Source organism: Lithobates pipiens, unplaced genomic scaffold (genome assembly GCF_037356315.1).
Source record: "Lithobates pipiens isolate NorthernLeopardFrog02 unplaced genomic scaffold, aLitPip1_a1.2 Scaffold_13, whole genome shotgun sequence".
In the NCBI taxonomy this organism is placed as follows: domain Eukaryota; kingdom Metazoa; phylum Chordata; class Amphibia; order Anura; family Ranidae; genus Lithobates; species Lithobates pipiens.
In genome coordinates, this window is record NW_027507718.1 from 42,994,631 (window position 1) to 43,015,413 (window position 20,783).

General features: G+C 46.7%; 1 protein-coding gene across 2 annotated transcripts in view; it reads left to right on the plus strand.

Annotated features, from left to right (window-relative positions):
- The window catches only part of KDM4C (lysine demethylase 4C), a 732,113-nt gene that overhangs the window by 52,236 nt on the left and 659,094 nt on the right, over positions 1 to 20,783 (plus strand). For both annotated transcript variants that reach the window (XM_077475057.1, XM_077475058.1), the window contains exon 4: positions 3,988 to 4,102. In XM_077475057.1, coding sequence (XP_077331183.1) covers positions 3,988 to 4,102 — 115 coding nt within the window. The remainder of the gene's footprint in view (positions 1 to 3,987; positions 4,103 to 20,783) is intronic.

The following is a 20,783-nucleotide window of genomic DNA, read 5'->3' on the forward strand; positions in this document are numbered from 1 at the left end:
CACGGGCGGACTGTTGGCTCAACAACTCAAACACTGTTCAGCGGACAGTCCGCTCGTGTGTGGGGCTTCAGCGGACAGTTTCAGCGGACAGTTTGACGAACAAAGTTTTTCGAAAATTCCGAAAAACTGTCCGCTGAAACTTGGTTTGAGCGAACAGTCCGCCCGTGTGTAGGCTACTTTCGAAATGAGCAAACTGTTCCCGCTCGGAGGGAAGTCTGCTCATTTCGAGCGCGTGTGCAGGTAGGCGGGGCCCGCGACGGAGACGTCGCGGGCTCCGCCGCCTGGAATGGACTTAAAGGGGAACCCCAACGCCGAAAAAAATCGGCGTGGGGGTCCCCCCAAAGTCCACAACAGACCCTTGTCCGAGCACGCTACCCGGCCGGCCAGGAAAGGGGGGCGAGCGAGCGCGCCCCCCCTCCTGAGCCGTACCAGGCCGCGTGCCCTCAACATGGGGGGTTCCTTGGGGAAGGGGGGGCCGCGCGGCCCCCCCACCCCAAAGCACCTTGTCCCCATGTTGATGAGGACAAGGGCCTCTTCCCGACAACCCTGGCCGTTGGTTGTCGGGGTCTGCGGGCGGGGGGCTTATCGGAATCTGGGAGCCCCCTTTAATAAGGGGGCCCCCGGATAACGGCCCCCCACCCTATGTGAATGAGTATGGGGTACAATGTACCCCTACCCATTCACCTGTAAAATAAAAGTACCCAAAAAAAAACACAACACACGAGATAAAATATTTTATTGCACAGCTCCGGGGGTCTTCCGTCTTCGGGGGTCCCCCTCTTCGGTTCTTCTGCCGGGCCACCGCGCCTTCTTATAGCTCTTTTGCAGGCGGTGGCCCGGTCTTCTGTCGCCGCTGTCGCCGCCGCCTTCCGTTCTTGTTCTTCTTCTTGTTCTTCTTGTTCTTCTCCAGGAGATGTTGACACGTCGCTCTCTCCGGCCGGAATGCCAGAGCCGCGCTGTGCGGCCACTTATATAGTGACAATGGGGCGGTGTCACATGGGTTGGTCACATGGGTTGATGTCACATGGGGACTATGACATCGTAAGGGGGCGGGGTCACCATGTGACCAACCCATGTGACATATACCATGTGACACCGCCCCATTGTCACTATATAAGTGGCCGCACAGCGCGGCTCTGGCATTCCGGCCGGAGAGAGCGACGTGTCAACATCTCCTGGAGAAGAACAAGAAGAACAAGAAGAAGAACAAGAACGGAAGGCAGCGGCGACAGAAGACCGGGCCACCGCCTGCAGAAGAGCTATAACAAGGCGCGGTGGCCCGGCAGAAGAACCGAAGAGGGGGACAAGACCCCCGAAGTTGGGAGAAGAGGCCGGCGGCGGGGAGGAAGAAAGCCGGACTCCTCCGCTAGCAAAAGAGCTACAAGAAGATAGCGGAGGAGTCCGGCGAGAAGACCCCCGGAGCTGTGCAATAAAATATTTTATCTCGTGTGTTGTGTTTTTTTTTGGGTACTTTTATTTTACAGGTGAATGGGTAGGGGTACATTGTACCCCATACTCATTCACATAGGGTGGGGGGCCGTTATCCCGCCCGCAGACCCCGACAACCAACGGCCAGGGTTGTCGGGAAGAGGCCCTTGTCCTCATCAACATGGGGACAAGGTGCTTTGGGGTGGGGGGGCCGCGCGGCCCCCCCTTCCCCAAGGCACCCCCCATGTTGAGGGCACGCGGCCTGGTACGGCTCAGGAGGGGGGGCGCGCTCGCTCGCCCCCCTTTCCTGGCCGGCCGGGTAGCGTGCTCGGACAAGGGTCTGTTGTGGACTTTGGGGGGACCCCCACGCCGATTTTTTTTCGGCGTTGGGGTTCCCCTTTAAGTCCATTCCAGGCCCCGCCTACCTGCACACGCGCTCGAAATGAGCGGACTGTTGCCTCGTGTGTGGGCGAGTCCGCTCATTTCAAAAGTTGCGCGGACTTAGTACGACGAACAAAGTTTGCCGTATTTGTCCGCTCAAAAAGTGCCGTGTGTGGGCGTGTTCGTTCATTCAAAAGTTTGAGCGGACTGTTTGACGAACTTAGTTTCGGCAGACAGTCCCCGCGTGTGTACGCCGCCTGACAGATCCCCCTCCCCGGAGCCTCCTTGTCTGGAGCAGGAATGGGTTGAGGATGGGGAAGAGCTTAAAGCTGAGGATTCTGTGGAGGGCCCGGCAGATGAGTCCCTTCCAAGCAATCTGGACAAAAAGATATCCAGTTGCCTCTCAGTCGCAGAGGCTTTTGATCCTGACTCTGGCCATAATGGTTCATTTTGCCTTTAAGTTGCCTCTTGCAGAAGTGACTGAACCCCCCTGGTCCTCTTTGGCATCCCCGAGGCCTCTTCAGGCCACACAGGCTTTCCCTTTACACCCCCCCTTTGAAACAGGCGCTGGATGCTGATTGGGAACCAAAGAGGTTTTCCCCTTTTTTATATCCCATCCGTGCCATCTTATCTGTGCCCATCTTTGCCCATCAGTGCCGCCTTATCTGTGCCCATCGGAGCCACTTTATCTGTACCTATTAGTGACGCCTTAACTGTGCCTATCAGTGCCCACCAGTGCAGCCTATCAGTGCCCACCAGTGCCGCCTCATCAGCACATTTCAATGAAGGAGAAAAATGACCTGTTTGCAAAATATTATAACAAACTATGAAACATTATTTTTTTTTTTATTTTGCATCTTTTGTACACGCAGCATGCAGCCACGCATATGTGAACCAAGGGCTTGTTGGAGGGGCAGTAAAACCACATGTTTAAGCTGTTTTTACCACCCCCAACTTCTCCCCCTTTAGCTGCAGAGGGAGCAGCTGGGGGTGTACACATGCTGTGGCTGTAGCTGGAGGTATACCCAGGGTGAATGGGCCTGCACTGCAACTACCCCGCAACTGTGTGGATTGTACAGTTGTGGTATAGTGATGCTGCATTTACGGGCTTAAAACAGGTGGTGAGGAGGCAACATAATGCCTCTTTACCACCTTTCAAATGCCTCTGAAAAGCGATCTGTGTATGGATTGCTTTTCAGAGGAGTAGCAGTCCTGGCTGCTATCACACACAAAAGCCCCACAAAAGCAGTTCTGATGATACAAGAATGGAGGGGGGTGTCTGGATTAAAAGTAACACACAGACACATGCATGCACATACACACAGACAGACGGACGCACAGACAGACGGACGCACAGACAGACGGACGCACAGACAGACGGACGCACGGTCACAGGCGCACGGTCACAGGCGCACGGTCACAGGCGCACGGTCACAGGCGCACGGGCACAGACGCACAGAGGCACAGGCGCAGACGCACATGCACGCACAGGCACAGGCGCGCAGACGCACAGGCACAGACGCGCGCCCAGGCACAGGCGCGCGCAGACAGGCGCGCAGACGCACACACGTACATAGACACGCAGACGCACACACGTACATAGACACGCAGACGCACACACGTACATAGACACGCGCACGCAGACGCAGACGCGCACGCATAAAGCCTTTTTAAAACGAATCTAGCTTGTAGCACAGTACAATACCTTTCCAGCTTCCTCATTCAGCCGGGTACTGCACTGTAGGGGGAAGCAGAGAGCACAGCATACTCCTCTGCACTTTACTTTCACTTTTTAAAGCCGGAGCTTCACACAATCCCGCAGCACACCAGGCAGGCCGTTCAAAACCGGACCGCGGGCCGCACTTTGGACATGCCTGCTCTAGTGTAAGGGTATGGTCCCATTTAAGACAGTGTTGGTGTGGCCTGCACTGTGGGGAAAAAAAGATTTTGAAAGATAACCACTAGGGGAAATTGTCAGTTTCTGGTTGAGGTTGAGTAAGTACCTGAGTATAATGTTAGATTAGGTTGGGGGCAAGGAAGGCTGGTGTGTGTTTTTTGTGCATTTATGCTGTTTATTAGTGTGTTGTCTCCTCATATATACTGTAGTTATGTTTAGCACTCTGATTTTAAGTTGACATTTTAACTTCCACATATTTTTTTTATAATCTAAACATCCAGGTACTGCACTCCACGATACTTAGATTATGAAGATTTGGAACGTAAATACTGGAAAAATTTAACTTTTGTGGCACCAATTTATGGAGCAGATGTCAATGGAAGCCTGTATGATGAAGTAAGTTTTTATACTGCTTTTTGTAAATAAGAGAAGAACAAAGAAACCATACTATTACTGAAAAGCCTAAAAACCCTTTCACACTGGGGTGTCTTTCAGGGGCTTTTGGGCTAAAAATAGCACCTGTAAAGCACCTGAAAAACGCCTCCCCTGCAGTCTCAGTTTGAAAGCCAGAGTCCTGCAAGCAGCATCTTTGGAGCGGTGTACGCACCGCTCCTGCCCATTGAAATTTATGGGCACCGCGGTTGAAGCGTCTGCAAAGCACTTTGGCAGCGGCGCTACACATGCGCATTTAACCTTTAGCGAATAGGTGCCGACAAAATGATGGTAAAGCGCCGATAACAAAGGGAATCGGTTGCTTTTGTTTTTTTCACATAAAATTTGGTTTGTTATGTACATATATGCAGTGATTTATTTAGGAAACTTATGTTTAGGAAGGAAAGAGGATCAATATGTAATCAATTCATTTTTTATACAGTTGTGCTCAAAAGTTTGCATACCCTGGTAGAAATTGTGAAAATTTGTCATTAACCGCTTCAGCCCCAGAAGATCTTACCACCTTCCTGACCAGAGCACTTTCTGCAATTCAGCACTGCGTCACTTTAACAGACAATTGCGCGGTCGTACGATGTTGTACCCAAACAAAATTGACATCCTTTTTTTTTTCCCACAAATAGAGCTTTCTTTTGGTGGTATTTGATCACCTCTGCGAAAAAAATGGCAATAAACATTTATTGATTGGTTTGCGCAAAAGTTATAGCGTCTACAAAATAGGGGATAGTTTTATGCCATTTTTATTAATAAATATATATATATATATATATATATATAAAAAAAAACATAAATACATTTTTTACTACCAATAGCAGCGATCAACTATTTTTATTGTGACTGCGAAATTATTGCGGACGCATCGGACAATTTTGACACGTTTTTGGGACCATTGGCATTAATACAGCAATCAATGCTATAAAATTGCATTGATTACTGTAAAAATGTCACTGGCAATGAAGGGGTTAAGTGTGTCCTGGGGGAGTGATTCTAACTGTCTGGGGGATGGGCTAGCAGTGACACGACACTGATCACTGCTCCCGATGGTAGGGAGCAGACGATCAGTGTCCTGTCACTAGGCAGAACAGAAAGATGCTTTCTACATCGGAATCTCCCCGTTCTTCAGCTCTGTGACACGATCGTGGGTATCCCACCGGCGATCGAGTCCGTGGTTCCCGTAGGCACGGTCAAATGGATTCCCTCTTTGGCCCAACCTATGCACCTGAACTGCAATGCCATACTCCCTGATGTGGTAGATTTCCAGGCTGGTCCTGAATTCAGGGTTGGGTAGGAGTCTTAGATGAAAATAAAATCTAACATTGGACCCACTTTACAAATTTTGGAAATTGTAGCATGTATTATTGATTGTTACTGATTTGTCCAGTGGATGGGATACCTCCCAAAGCTATTTAGAAGCAGTGCATAAACAGTGCTTAGACAAAGATGTCTCCGTGGGCAAGCAGGGGGCGCGCGTGTCCCCGTAATGGACAAAATATGAACTGTCATACCATGATGGTAATTCGCTCAGCAGAGCCATGTTGCCACAGTGCAACTGCGGCGGCTGGTCAGCAAGCGGTTAATATTGAAAATATGACTGATCATGCCAAATGACACTGAGCCATGAGGAGATAGAAAAGAACATCCAAAAGACCTGCATAACAACAAGGTAATGAAACTTTACAAAAATGGAAAAGGATATAAAAAGAGATCCAAAGCCTTGAATATGCCAGTCAGTAATGTTCAAACACTTAATAAAAAGTGGGAAATTTGGGGATCTCTTGATTACCAAGCCAAGGTCGGGTAGATCAAGCAAGATTTCAGCCACAAGAACTGTTTGGGCTACAAAGAAAAACCCACCGGTAACCTCAGGAAAAATGCAGGCTGCTCTGGGAAAAGATGGTGTGGTTGTTTTTTAAGGAGCACAGTACAATGATACTTGAACAAAAAAGAGCTGCATGGTCAAGTTGACAGAAGCCTTTACTGTACAAGTTTGTCATAAACTAGATGTGACCAGAACTGTGTGACTGCAACAGAGTGAACCAGACATAAGTAGGTGAAAGTAAATTTATTAAAGTCAATGCATATGAATGTGAACACACCACCAATACAATGAGTGAACAAACCAAACGGTGATGATAAACCAGCATATGTAGCAAAGGGGAGTACCAGAATCGTAGACAAGCCAGGCCAGGGTCATAAACAGGAGGTCAGCAGATGGGGGGGGGGGGGGGGGGGAGACAAGGAGAAAGGGTTGCAGGGTAAGGTTCCAGCGATGCAGGAATAGATAGGATCAGGTACAACAGGTTCAGGAGGCAGGATGCAGGAATCAAGGTTCAGGATCAGGCGAACAGATAAACAGGCTGTAGATGAGGGCACAAGGACAATACCAAGGCAAACGTGAGTGCTTGCCGGCTGACACATGATTGCAGGAGGTACTGTCTGCTAAACACTGCCAGGAGCCATCCGCTGGTGGACACCAGTACTGCAGCCCAAAGATGACATAACATCAGCAGGTAAAAGCTCTCCTGACAGTTCCAAACTGCCAGGAGACAGCTGCTGGTGGACCTCAGTACTGCACGCCAAAAGACAGATGATATCAGCGAATGGAACATTTCCTGACAAAGTTCCACAAAAAAGCCTGGTTACAATGTGTCCAGCACCTTGACATGCCTCATTGGCTTTTTGTGGCATTAGCACAGTAAAGGCTTCTTTCTGGCAGCTCAACCATGCAGCTCTTTTTTGTTCAAGTATCTTTGAATTGTGCTCCTTTAAAAACAACCGCACCGTCTTTTTGGAGAGCAGTCTGTATTTCTCCTCCGGTTACCTGTGGGTTTTACTTTGTATCCTAAGCAATTCTTCCGCCAGTTGTGGCTACAATCTTCCTTGGTCTATCTGACCGTGGCTTGGTATCAAGAGCCCCTAATTTTCCACTTCTTAATAAGTGATTAACCACTTCCCGCCTGGCCTATAGCAGATTGACGGCCGGGAAGTGGTTAGGTTTTCCAGACTGGGCGTCATATGACAACCAGTAGGATAACGTGCCAGTGCAGCATTTACAATGTGTCAGTCTGACATGCCGCATCTCCGATTTGTGGTAGGGAGCCTCTGACAGAGGCTTCTTACCACGTGATCAATAAAAGCTGATCATCACGTGAATCGGCAAGTACTGGTAAACGGCATACCTTGGTTTCCGCTGACAGGGAGAGCCCATCTGGGGGTTACCGCACTGCATGCCCTAAAATGTGCTTTGTAAGGCAAAGTTAAGTGGTCCATAAGTTGTAAATCTCCCCCCAATCCTCACTCTTAGAGCAAATTCTGTTCCTCCCCCCCTTCCATCACAAATTCTCTCATCCCACCACATCCCTCTCATCACTACAAGAGTAGTAACAGCAGCGAAGAGAAGAGCCAGATGAGTGGGCTGTGTGCTTTTGCTCCCACTATCAAACCCTGTACAGTTTGATCAGAGAGCGATCCTGTTTTAACTCCAGTGTACAGATAGGAGGGGTAAGGCACACCCCGTACCTCTCCCCGACTCTCTCCTCCTCCCTGCTGCTATCTGTATCCTTTGGGAGGGGGGGGGGGTTAATTTTCCCGTATGGAAATACACCTTGTTAGGATATCCATTCCCTATCATTGCTTGGATGGATTCCTTACCTTTCTCTTAAACTATTGTGTAATGTTGGAAGTATAGGTGAGGTCAAGTAGGTCCTAGTTCTGCTCTACGCAGATGGGATACATATTGTGGGATAGTCTGACCATCTCCTGTTTAAAACCAGTCCTCCCAATCCTTGTCAGCATTGTCCAGCATCTAATGCAGACCCTGCAGGGAATCGCCAACCTTCAGAAGTAGTCACTGTCTGTCATTTATCAGCCCTCCTCAGGATCTCTTTGCCTCAGGACAAATTTTTGTTCCTCTACTCGTATTCAGGTCCTTCTGTCCCAGGGTCAGCTTACAATTCATGCCTGATAGTAGTATCCTTCAAGAATATACCATACTTCCTGTTTCACTGCAGACTGTTTTAACTCAACATTCTGGCATTGTGGGACAAATGGATTCCCTCTTTGGCCCAACATATGCACCTGAACTGCAATGCTATACTCCCTGATGTGGTAGATTTCACTTTACAAATTTTGGAAATTGTTGCATGTATTATTGATTGTTACTGATTTGTCCAGTGGATGGGATACCTCCCAAAGCTATTTAGAAGCAGTGCATAAACAGTGCTGAGACAAAGATGTCTCCAAAGAGGTAGCTGTTATGAGGATCAACCATGGTGTATAAAAAATTAGAAACATTTTATTGAAAAACCAACAATGGGATTAGTCCACTATAGGTTGGCTAGCACCATTGTGGTGGAGACGTTCCCCCCCAGTACACATAGTTAAAAACGCATACAAAAAAATTACAACGTTGTCACAATATGGCGCCAATCTCGGGGCCACGCACGCACGCACGCACACACACACACACACTCATGGCCTGCTATGGAAGCACTGGAGCTGCTGGAATGACTAGTCCAGTATACACTCTACACCTGGCATGTCCATTGATAGGGCTGGTGCAGTACTTGTGTAGATTAATTAGGTGGATATGTATATAGATCACTCAGGATTGTGATGCACACAAGGGTAGGGAATCCTAAACCGGTTATGCGGGATACATAAGTCAGCATGTAACCAATTGACTGAGCTCTGGATTTACCAGTGTCTCTCCAACATAAGAGAGGGTCTCTCAATCTACGTAGGATAGTTAAATCCAAACATATATGAAGATAGCTGTCCTTATGGTTTGCTTAATACGCATTAGTGAACTTTGCAGTCCAATGTTGAAGGGGTATGACCTATATCACTGGGAGCTTGACTAAGGAGTTTTATCAAGGAAGAGAGAAGGGGGGGGGGGGGGGGGGTTGCCAAGTGCTCTCACCACTCCATGGTATTGACTGAGAAAGATGGAATGTAAATAGTCTTCCTTCAGGGGCACTGCGGTCAGCGTGTAGGCGAGTCCTTGAGGTGTCCTTGTGTTGCGTCAGGTCTATGTTGAGTGACAGCTAGATGCTAGACATCCGGTCGGATGTGGATAGGCCAAGTCAGGAGACCCGTACGTGAGTGTGCAGGCTCCATTACAGAAGAGGTGGCTTGACTCACCCTTGTGTGCCTCACAATTCTGAGTGATCTATATAACTACTGTGACAGAACCCACTGTCACTGTGTGTTTTGGAGGGGGCTGTGGGTTGGGCTCCTACCCACAGACTATGGCCCAGCAGAGAACAACAAACTTGGGGACAAAATGGCATTGGGATAATGTAATTCTGGCTCTATATACGTTTCAGCCCGTCTCCCCCCCATCTTCTCCCCTCTTGTTATCGTGTTTTAATTATGTTGGGTCATGGCACGTAGACAAAAGGTGTGGGGACACATCCCAGCAGGGGCTGTGCAAGGAGGGGCTGCCTGCTTATCATACACCCCTTTTATGTGTTTCAACTGTAGTTTGTTTGAATGTAGTGTCGAGTTCCCATTAGTTTTTCCTTGTCCCCTACCCCCTCCTATGATGAGACTAAGGGGAGTGTCCCTAACTGTGTTTGTTTAAAAGTGAATGTTTTTAATGGAGCCCACCGTGAGGGGTGGAGATTGAGTCTGTTGGGTTTAGCACAGAATCCCTGCAGTGGGAAAGGTAAGTGGAGATTTCTAAAAAATTATCTTTAAATTGTCTCCTTTTAAAATGTAAATGTTATCATGCCTAAAAGTCACCACTGGGAGGTTTATAGAGCACGTATCTTCATGCTTTCCTCTGATCTCTCTGTAATCACCAGAAGCTGCAGACTTGCCTCCGGCGACCAGTCCCAGGCCTCTGGTAAGGTGTTGGGGGGGGGGGGGGGGATTTTTTCTCCTTAAAACACCCCCCACCTGGACAGAGGCTCTCCCCCTCTCTCTGGATAGAGGGGGAAGCCGCTCCGTTTTCACCGCCTCTCGTCTCATGGCGGCGGTTTGTCAGCATCCTCGCCGACGCACGCACGCACGCACGCACGCACGCACACACACACACACACGCGCGCTCGCCGATCCCGTCAGCTTGGGGTGCAGCAACGTCAGCATGTGAGAATTTTTAAAAGCTCCATTAGGCTGGCTGCAAAGTGTCGGAGGTACACGAGCAAAAGGGGGGCATGTAAGTGGTGACACAGGCATTCCCTTAGCACATTTACTAAAGCAGCAGGCTGAGCACTAATAACAGTGGCAGTTGCTGGACTGTTTGCCCAAGCAGTGGGTGCGATTTCTTCTGGTAGTACCTCTGCATTTGCGCATCGGGCTATGGTCAGAAGGGGAGGTAGAAACACCCCAAAAAAGGGCTTGAGGGACTCCTTCAAGCTCTAAAAAGCCTAAACAATGGCACCCTCCCCTGAGAGTCCTGAAGTGGCTGGTCAGAGTGAGACCTCAGGGCCGTCAAGTGTTGCAACTGTTTCCAACACTACAGCCCCTATTAATGAAGAAGTTTTTTTTCTGCAGCCAAGTTCCTAAATATCTGTTCTTTGCGCATGGAGTCAATCCGATCTGTAGTCACCATCCTACAAGGGGGGAACCTCTGGTGTCAATCGACATCAGGGATGCATACCTCCATGTGCCGATTTTACCCGCTCACCAGAAATATCTACGCTTTTGAGGTAGAAAATCTTCATTTTCAGTTTGTGGCTTTGCCTTTCGGTCTAGCTACTGCACCTCAAGTGTTTACAAAGGTCCTGGCCCCTCCTCTATACAGATTAAGGGCCCAAGGTAGAACGATTATAGCGTACCTAGATGATCTACTCTTGATAGACCAGTCGGTAGCCCGCTTAGACCAAAGTATGATCACAACAGTCAACTACCTGGAATACCTAGGTTGGATTCACAACCTAGAGAAATTCTCCTTAAAACCATCAAGGAGATTAGAATACTTGGGTCTGATTATAGATACAGCCCAGAAAAAGGTATTCTTGCCCCAGGCTAAGATCAGTTCCATAAAGGAACTCATTCAGGTAGTCAAGGCAAAGAAGAATCCTTCCATTTGACTTTGCATGAGGTTGTTTGGAAAGCTGGTGGCTTCATTTGAGGCCGTTGATTATGCTCAGTTTCATTCGAGGCTGCTGCAGAACAGTATCCTATTGGCTTGGAACAAGAAGGTCCAAGTGCTAGATTTCGTCACTGTCACGTGACCGTGACGTAACGTGTAGGATACAGGCACCGGAAGTGACGTTTAAGGTATCGAGCTCGCCGCTCGTTTTTACACTGCATTAATCCATTTTAAATGTACCTGTATTATTATTTGTTGGAAATAAACCGGATTTGTTAGCATACTACACCATAGAGGCGCTGTATTCTCTCCCAATCTTTCCTATATGTCCAGTTTTGATGTATTTGAGTGGTCCTTACCATTAACACTACCTTGATGAAAGGAAACATCTATGTAGCTCTGCACATACCGTGGCCCCCCCCCCCCCCCCGGAATGAAGGAACGCAGTGACCAGCCCCCCTTTTTCTTCTCTTGAATGCTGCTTACGTTACAGCAGTAAGGTAAGAAGTTAGTACACCTATGGCTGTCATTAACACCGAAGTCTCAAGTCTCGCAATCTCTGAAGTCAGTGCTATTCATGGTTTACTCGCATAGCACTTTCACCCTGCACTTTGGATCCAGGAGGACTTTTTTTTTTGCGATTCACCAGCACTACATTGCACTTTCATGTTGATGAACTCCTTTGAAGTAAGGTGATATTGGACAGTCTTTGATTTCATTTTTTATTATATTTTTATGCAATTCATTGATTATAGTCGCCTGTTTATCACTGCTGCACTTTTTTTCTTGCACTTTAATTTGACTTGAAGTGCTTGTTTTATATAACCATGTTTATTATTTAATAAATTACCATATATTTTTGATTTGGAGGCAACATAGCATATATATCGCACTTTACTATTTATTTTGGGAGCACAACACCAACTATTGATTTTATTTGATAAAGAAAATATGATTTTTATAATGGCTTTCCTGTAAAATCCTTTTCTTGGAGTACATCATGGGACACAGAGGTCCCTCCCCTCTTCTAATACACGTATAATGCTTTGCTACAAAACTGAGGTGCTCCCAGTAGTGGGAGGGGTTATATAGGGAGTGGACTTCTTGTCTTAGGGCGTGCCAGTGTTCATCACCTGAAGGTGGACTATAACCCACATAGTAACTACTATGGCACTGTGTCCTGTGATGTACTCCAAAAAAAGGATTTTACAGGTAAGCTATTATAAATATCATATTTTTGCTTTCTTGGTCCCTGCATTTAATGGTATTGCAGCTGAAGCCCAGATCTTGAGGGGCAGGATCCCAAAGGATGTGCCCATCCTTCCCATCTTGGAAAGTCTACCATCGCAGCCTATTTTGTGTGGTGTGAGATCAAGAAATTTTCATCTCTGTAATATAGTGGCAAGTATCCTGTCCTTCCTTCGGTCTGGTCTAAACCAACATCTGGCCTTGAGTACCATCAAGGGGCCATTCTTAGCCCTGGTTGAACTTTTTCAGAAACTGTTGGTCTTTCATTCTGTATTTTAAGCCTTTCCAGAGGGTTCCTACAGAGAGATCCCTGCTTCTTGCACCTTCATTCCTAGGTGTATTAGAATAAGGTCTAAGGGATAGAGTTCCTCCTTTCCCTGTTAAGACACACTCTACTAGATCTGTTGCTTCATAGATCTTCAGCATGATGCACTTCCTTTTTAGATTTGCAGGCTGTCACCTAGTCTTCTGTTCACACAATTGTTACATTTTACCAGCTACATGTTTAGGCCTCCTCTCACCGTTTCAAGTGTAAGATGCTGCAAGCTGCCCTTGGAGTTCTGTTGGGTCTTTCTTGATCTGTGTATTATATGGGTCGGTTAGTATTTGTGTACCGTGTTTCCTATCTTTTAGTTGGACTGCTTTTGAAAGTCCTATGGTTAAAGACAAAAGATCCTGTGTCCTGTACTGTATGATTTAAGGGCTGTTTCACGTTGATATGCCATGCTTTGGCTGCAGTGTACCTGCAGTTTTGGTGCATGTTAGCTGCTCTTTGCCATAGACAGACATATATTCTGCATGCAGGATTTTTGGTACACTTACAGAAAACGGACCACACGGGACATAATAGTCTGACAAAATGCAGCTAATACAAACCAATTCCATGGGTACACTGTGCTGCACCCATTCTGTGGCCAAAGCACAGCGGGCCAGTGTCAAGTCACCCTAAGGAAATAGGATTTGTACAGGGCACATGTCTCCCCTCTTTTCTTATGATCTTTTTATTACTTGTTACAAAGCTGAGGCTAGCTGGCAGTGGGAGGTTTTGTATAGGGGATGTCACCGCAGGTTTTGTTTTTACTGCTAAGTAAGGAATCCTGATTTCTTAGCATTTCTTGGATTATTTAGTTTAAAGAGAGGCAACAGATACACGGAATGCATACTGTAAAATGAGACTGTAGCACGTTTAAAATTCCATGTACCAGCCACTACTGTGTATTTTGTCCTTGCCTGTGATTGCATTATGTTTTTGCTTCATCCACAAGGTGGTGTTCTTGTACAGTTCATTATCTGCACAGCTTTTTGCAGTCTCGAGCTTGCAGGATGCTTTCTATAAATATAGATGCAATGGAAAGTGAACAATCTGCGATGGGCTGTGTTTTTTGTCAACGAACACATACTGTACAGTCTGCTCTGTTGTCTTTTCAGATTAAATGCTGTGAACCTTTCTGCTGGTTAGCAGCTTCATAGTGTTAGGATTTTGAGTAGAGACAAATGGCTGTGGCAATTGCATGCTGTAAGGTGCACAAGTGATCACATCAGAAAAGACCACCTTTTGTAATACATTAGACGGGCAGATTTTCTCTGATAAACTGTCTCTGCCAATAAAGAAAAGATGAATAGAGATAAGCCAGCACTGCACTGAATTGCTAATATGAGGAACTAATGGGCTATTGCCTGATAAGCACAACACAGTATGAGAGGAATTTTTAAGGGATGTGCTTTATCAGATCTGCACATGTATGGCTAACCTAAAACAGATCACTTTTTATCTCTCTAGGAGGGTGAGTGTTTTGCAGGATTTGGAAGTGTTTCCTGGGGTTGTAGTGCTGCATTTTTGCTAGCGGTAATTAATGGCAGAACCCCTTGCGACAGATGATTCTGCAATTAAAATACATATATGTAAATTATTTATATTCCTGATATAGGCACCCTGGCAATTCACTACCTCTGTCAACCTGCACTGTTAGGCACTTGATTCCTCCTGTTTCCTGGTTCAGCTTTATAGCTATCTATGTCACCTGAATTTGCAGTACAGTGATTCATTGTCCTATGAGCAGCCTGGAGGCAGAGAAGTGACATGGAGAAAACTACATGGTGGAATTAGGCCAATGGGAGTAATCTGCTTTGTTGTGTAGTATGCCAGAGGTGTATGTTTTTGCTTAATTTATTCTATTTTGTTGATGCCAAGTACCATTTCTTATATAGTAGAATAGGTCAAGTACTATCAAAATACAAAAGCATTTACCCATTGTTAAGTAGTAGGCAAAATGACTAGGTTTTAAGCAGAATCAAAGAATGACCAAATTGCTTTTTAACAGCTAATATCAGGGTGTTATAACATAAATGTTGCTCCTCCTTATTTGTCTGTGTTCACCTTTTTTTTTTTATACAAGCATGTTTCCGGAACAAATTATGTTTGTATGTGTAACAATTTTGTCCAACTTCTACATCTAGAAATGTGTGTGTGTGTTTTTTTCTTTTTGCATACGTCTAAACAAGTATGTTTTAAAAGACTAGACTGAATAATGCAGAGCAGTGCCAAGTGGAACAAGGAAGCCACATGAGATGTGCCGACTCAAATTTTAGTCACGCAACTTTATTTTTTTTTTATTTTTTATTTTTTTTATTGAAGGTATTCAAAATTTTACAAGAAACAGAAAAGCATTTTTATAATATAGAATCATAGTAAGCATTACATTGGGGTAAAGCAAGAGTCCAAGAAAAGACAATACGGACAGTAGACAATTTAAACTCAAATGCACCTTTTGAGTAACATGCGATCTACAGAAGTATGTGCCAGTGATGGCAAAATACGCACAGTCTTTTACAAGAGAATCCCTTCAAGAACGATACGTAAAGATAAACTAGATTTCTCTTTCTTTCATCGAAGGACACAGTGTCTCCCTAATCTTGACCATTGGGTTATATTGACTCCGTAGGAGTAGCACTAGGCAGAATGAAAAACACCTAGCTACGCCCATGGTCTATCCTCAGTCAAAATATAACCCCTTCCCTGCCATAGGTATTCAGTTTATTTCTGTCTAGTCATGAGTAAAGACCTAGCTCCTTGCTGGGATCTTTTGGTCCTAGGAAATTTAGCCAGGCTGGGCGACGGGCTGGATGATCTAGATCCAGTGGTCTCCCCAGTCCAGCCAGCGAGCACGTGCAGACCACAGCTACTCGCTAGGGTGGCCGCAAAATAGCCTCAATGGACAGAGGCTGGCCTGTGAGGTAAACGTCTCGCAGGGTTCCCCTCCCCCCATGGATTGGTTGGAGTCCCAGGGCAGGCGGTAGAGACCCATGTTGGTTCTCCCCCTCCATTCCCCTTCTGGGTGGTGTGTGTCTGGCCCTGGTGGTATGGGAAGGGGGGGTTCCAGTGCAGAGGGTGCAGTGGAGAACTGCTGTGTGTGCAATGTGAGGTAGTGTGCAATTTGGGGGTCCCGCTGCAGAGGGCACAGCGGTGCCCGGTGGATTACAGTACCTTTTTTGGGAGGGGGTCCCCTTGCAGATGGTGCAACGATGTTGAAGGCACCAGAGGATCCTTGCAGCATGCCTCAGCCTGTCAAACGGCCGGCGACCATGTTTGGGAGGTCGGACAACATCAAGGTAGCCATTTTCCCTTGGTTTGGCTGGTCTCCGGACATGTTTGTGTAGCTGATGACATCACAGTGGCCATTTTTCCTTAGGCTAGTGAGGCACTGGAGCCTCATGGAGATGCCAGGGCTCCTCCTCTTCCTCCTCCTCTTCCTCCTCTCTTCTCCTCTTCCTGCCAGGTAAGGATGAAATAGAGGATGACCATTGGTGTTTTCTGTGTCTGAATTACGGCGCTCTTCTGGCTGAGATGGTGAGTCTTTGGGGCTCCTTGTGTATCTCCCTCTCTGCTGGTAGATGGGTAACCTAGCTTTTGGGGTGTCCCTTGGTGGTGCCAGAGATTCCTTTTGTATTACATGGTCTGCTTTCCTATGGAGCCTCAGGGTCACATCCCACCCACTGATCCCCTTATAGAGGTGGGAGTGTCCCTCGGAACCCCAGCTTCCCATTGTTGCACTGATGGTGGTCCTTGAGTCATTGGTATCTCGGGTGGAAGTAGCGCGTGGGCAAAGACGCAGGAGGGAGCATCCCCTGCTCAGTCTCTCATCTGATTCTGAGCCTGATGCGGCTGGGCACAAGGCCTGTCCAGGGGGGTTTAATATCTCGTCCCCTGACCCGTCCCTTATGGTCTCAGCAGCGAGTGAAAAGGTGCTGATGGAGGCACTTGTTACTGCGGTGCGGGAGACTCTAAAAATTGAGAATGCGGCTGACAGGGCTACGGATGTGGCTGTGTCCTTTGGTATGCATAAGGCACATCGCCAAACAAAGGTGTTTCCTTATCTGCCTTATTTATATAGGTTTACCTATAAGGAATGGGAACAACCAAAATCGCCCTTTTTGGTCCCCAAACATTTCTCAGTACGCTAACCCTTTGAAGAATCACTTTTTTTTTTTTAAAAAGGACTACCCCACCAGTGGCAGACCCTGCTTTTTCCAGGTTGAATAAAGCAACCATACTCCCAGTAGAGGAATCCCCATCATTTAGGAATCCGGCTGACAGGAAAGCGGAGACTGTGGCACACAGCATGTTTACTATGGCTGGTTCGGCATTGCATTCAGTCTTGGCCTCTGCCCTGGTGTTGCAGACCCTAACTGGCCAAGCTTTTTCACCAGGATCTGGTTAATGAGCAGGTTCCTGCTGCTTATGTTGATTTAGTGGACCAGTAGGTCCATGGGCTGCTGTATATTTTTGATGCAACCTTGGATGCAGCTCCCGTGCTGCCCAAGCTTTCTGTTTCAGCGGTGGTGATTTGACCTGTGCTGTGGCTTAAGGTTTGGTTAGCAGACCAAGCTTTTAAGAAAGCTCATTTGCCCTTTCAAGATGTCCGCCTGTATGGGTCTACCCTGGATGATATCAAGGGTGTCTGGGGTGGGGGGGGGGAGAAAGAGTGCCTTCCTTCTCAGCCCATAAGAAATTCTTCTGGGCTCCCGGGACTGCAGATAAAGGAAACAGATCTCTCCAGTCTATCCCGGGAAGTTCCAAGCAATCTTGATCTGGTAAGTCTAGAGCGTGTTTCTCTGTGTCCACTGACAAGACTCCTTCAGCATTGAGGTATGCCCTCACCCATTGCTGGGGTGGGGGGACAGCTTCGCTGTTTTCCAGATTCATGGACTTCCTTCGTGAGCATCAAGGGAGTACACAAATTTAACCTTTTGGGGGTACCAATGAAGGGTTGCAGAGTTCATCCACTTTGGGGGGCACTGTGTCTCCTTGTGTGGGTATAATTCCTGTAAAGGTTCAGGCGACAGCGGAACTACCCAAGGCCCCCATTAGCCGCATCCAGGAAATTGGGCTTCCTGGGTCTGAGACTGGAGTGAATGCAGACCAGGTTAGTAGTTTTTCTTCTCAAACAGCCCCTTCAGCAGGTTCAGTTCAACAGGAAGTAACACTGAGGCTTGTGGCAATCTCACGGGGTTCCTCCTGTAGATGCCACAGTTGTCCTAGTGCCACTTCGGGGCCAACACCTTCCTCTTCTGTGATGCGTGTGAAGGACCAAAGGGGAAAGTCTTCTGGTGGCCGTAAACGTCCCTTGGGAGCTACCTCTCAGAGAGGACCAGTTGTACCGAAGGCTGAGCTTCCATCCTGCTTTACAGTTACTGGTGTTTTTTATTTATTTATTTATTTTTTTATTCAATATCTTTTATTCATTTTAAAATTTAAGTACAAAAAAGTTCCAATAAAATTTAATGACATGCATTTCATCACACGAGAACTTTCTTCTCTACAGCTAGATACAGATTACCTCTAAAGCCCCATACACACTATCAGTTTTTCTGCTGAGTTTTTCTTTCAGGTTTACCAAAACCATGTAGTAGAAGGGCCTGCCTGATTGCATACACATTGAAACTCCTAAGGTTTGACCTCATATTATATGGTTTTGGTAAATCTGAAGGAAAAACTCAGCAGGAAAACTGATAGTGTGTATGGGGCTTAAGCTTCTAAAATCCTTAACCCCCCCTTCCCCCTCTTGCTCTGGATCCAACTTTTAATGTCGCTTACATCTATCTCCGTACCAGCTCCTAAACCAATCGGACTCCTGACATCTCTGCGAACTTCAAAGTAAGCTTAAATGAGTGCCAGTCCTTCCATTTTCTCTCAAATCCCCCCCAACCCTCCTCTCCACTAAATCTTATATACTCCAGATTATAGATATCATCTACTCTATTAGATGGTTCTATTAGGAACTCCAGTTCCTCAGTGTAGTTCTATCTGGGTCTTGCCAATGTATGGGAATTAAACTTTTGGCTGCATTCAGGAATGCGGGGACCAGGGTTTTCAGATATTGGTTAACATTTGTTTGTTTTTTTGTCCTGTGGAATAAACAATCCCACTGATCTTCTTGGACTCCCTCTTTTGTTATCTTTTATTTTCTGTATTATTTCTCTCCAAAATTGTCTCATTTTAGGACACGTCCACCAAATATGAGACCTAGTTACTGGTTTTAATGGCCTAGCCATTGAAAGCCAGTTACTGAGAGATAGAGGTCTGTCGGGATCAGTGATCCCTACTATGGTGTAGGTGAGGAAGTAAACTTCTAGTAAGATATACCATTGTAGGTGGAAAGCGTACATTTCTTGGTGTGAGTCGATTGACGTTCATCCTTGATCCTTTTTCTGTGGCTCGGATCTTCACTTTTCTTCAACGGGGAGTTGAGCAGAAGTTGGCCTTGAGTACCATCAAGGGGCAGGTGTCTGCCTTAGCAGTCTTCTTTCAGCGACCTCTAGCCACTCACTCTTTAATTCGTACCTTCATTCAAGGAGTCCAGCATGTGGCTCTGCCTGTACGGTTTCTTTTGCCACCATGGGATTTAAACTTGGTACTATCGTTTCTGCAGAAACCTCCGCTAGAGAATGTTCTGGAGATTCCCTTACTTGGGCTGTCCCAAGAGGTGGCATTCTTGGTGGCTATTACCTTGGCCCAGCAGGGTGTTGGAGTTGGTGGCATTATCCTGTTGTCGTCCCTATCTAGTACTCCATAGGGATTAAGTGGTTCTTTGTCCCTGTCTGTCATTTCTGCCCAAGTTGTCTGACTTCCATTTGAATGAGGACATTGTGTTGCCGTCCTTGTGTCCCAAGCCGCCTCATCCCAACTAATTTGCTTTGCATACCTTGGATGTGGTTTGTGCAATTTGGGTGTTTCTGGCAGCCACTGAGTCCTTTTGGAGGTCAGACTTGCTTTTTTTGGTTAAACAGGGACCAAGGAAAGGTTACCATCTTCAGATGGATCGGACAAACTGTCTCAGGCCTATTCTATTCAGGGTCGGGTACCTCCTTTCCCTGTCACGGTGCATTATACTCGGGCGTTTAGTACTACTTGGGCCTTCCGTCATCAAGTTTCACAGGTTTGCAAGGCGGCCACCTGGTCGTCTGTGCATACCTTCACTAAATTCTATAAAGTAGATATTTTGGCTTCTGCGGATGCTTCTTTTGGCCCAAGGTTTTGCAGGCTGCTGTTGCTGTTGGCTATTCCAGCTCAGTCCTACTGCTTGACAAGGCAAAATGCCTAGTCCCGGTGTGCCTGGGTCACGCTACCTGTGTTACGGTGGTATGCTCTGAAAACAATTCTGCGCACAGAGTCAGTTCACCATCAGTGTGATGCTCAGAGATTGGACAGCTATGCACACTAGATACTGCGTTGTAAAGCAGCAGCTACTGTGAATTAGGCCTTACTCTACAGTCTGAGGATCAAATTTTAAAACTATTCAAAACCTGATCAGGGCCCTGTGTCTAGTTCTTCAGGTTGGGTTCTAGATAGGGGATGATCTGGTGATCTAAACCCCCCTAGTGCATCTCTGGAGCAGCAGCTAGGCTAGAAAGCCCTTGCTGAAAGATTTTCATTCCTTAGTGGCTAAGCAATAGCAACAGTGCTACCCACTAGTCCTGCCTCCTGTCTACGCACATTCCTGGTGGTGGTAGCCGCTTTGCCTGGTGGTTCTGCCCTCTGCCAGCCTCCATTCCCATGAGCAGCTTGCAATGTTGGTGTGTTGCATGTAAGTGTTTATGCAGGCCGAATGGTGCCAATATGGAGACTCTTGTCTTCCTGATCTGAGCCAGCATGGATATAATTGTAAAGTGAGTAAAACTATTTCATTTATGGACTGATAACTGTAAGGGTTAAATTATGATAGATCGGGGATCTGACTTCATACGTTTTTATTTCCCTAACACTTATATAGGAAACAAATTATCATACAACATTATACAACACCCCATGTGCGTAATGGGACCTTTCACGGTTATGCAAAA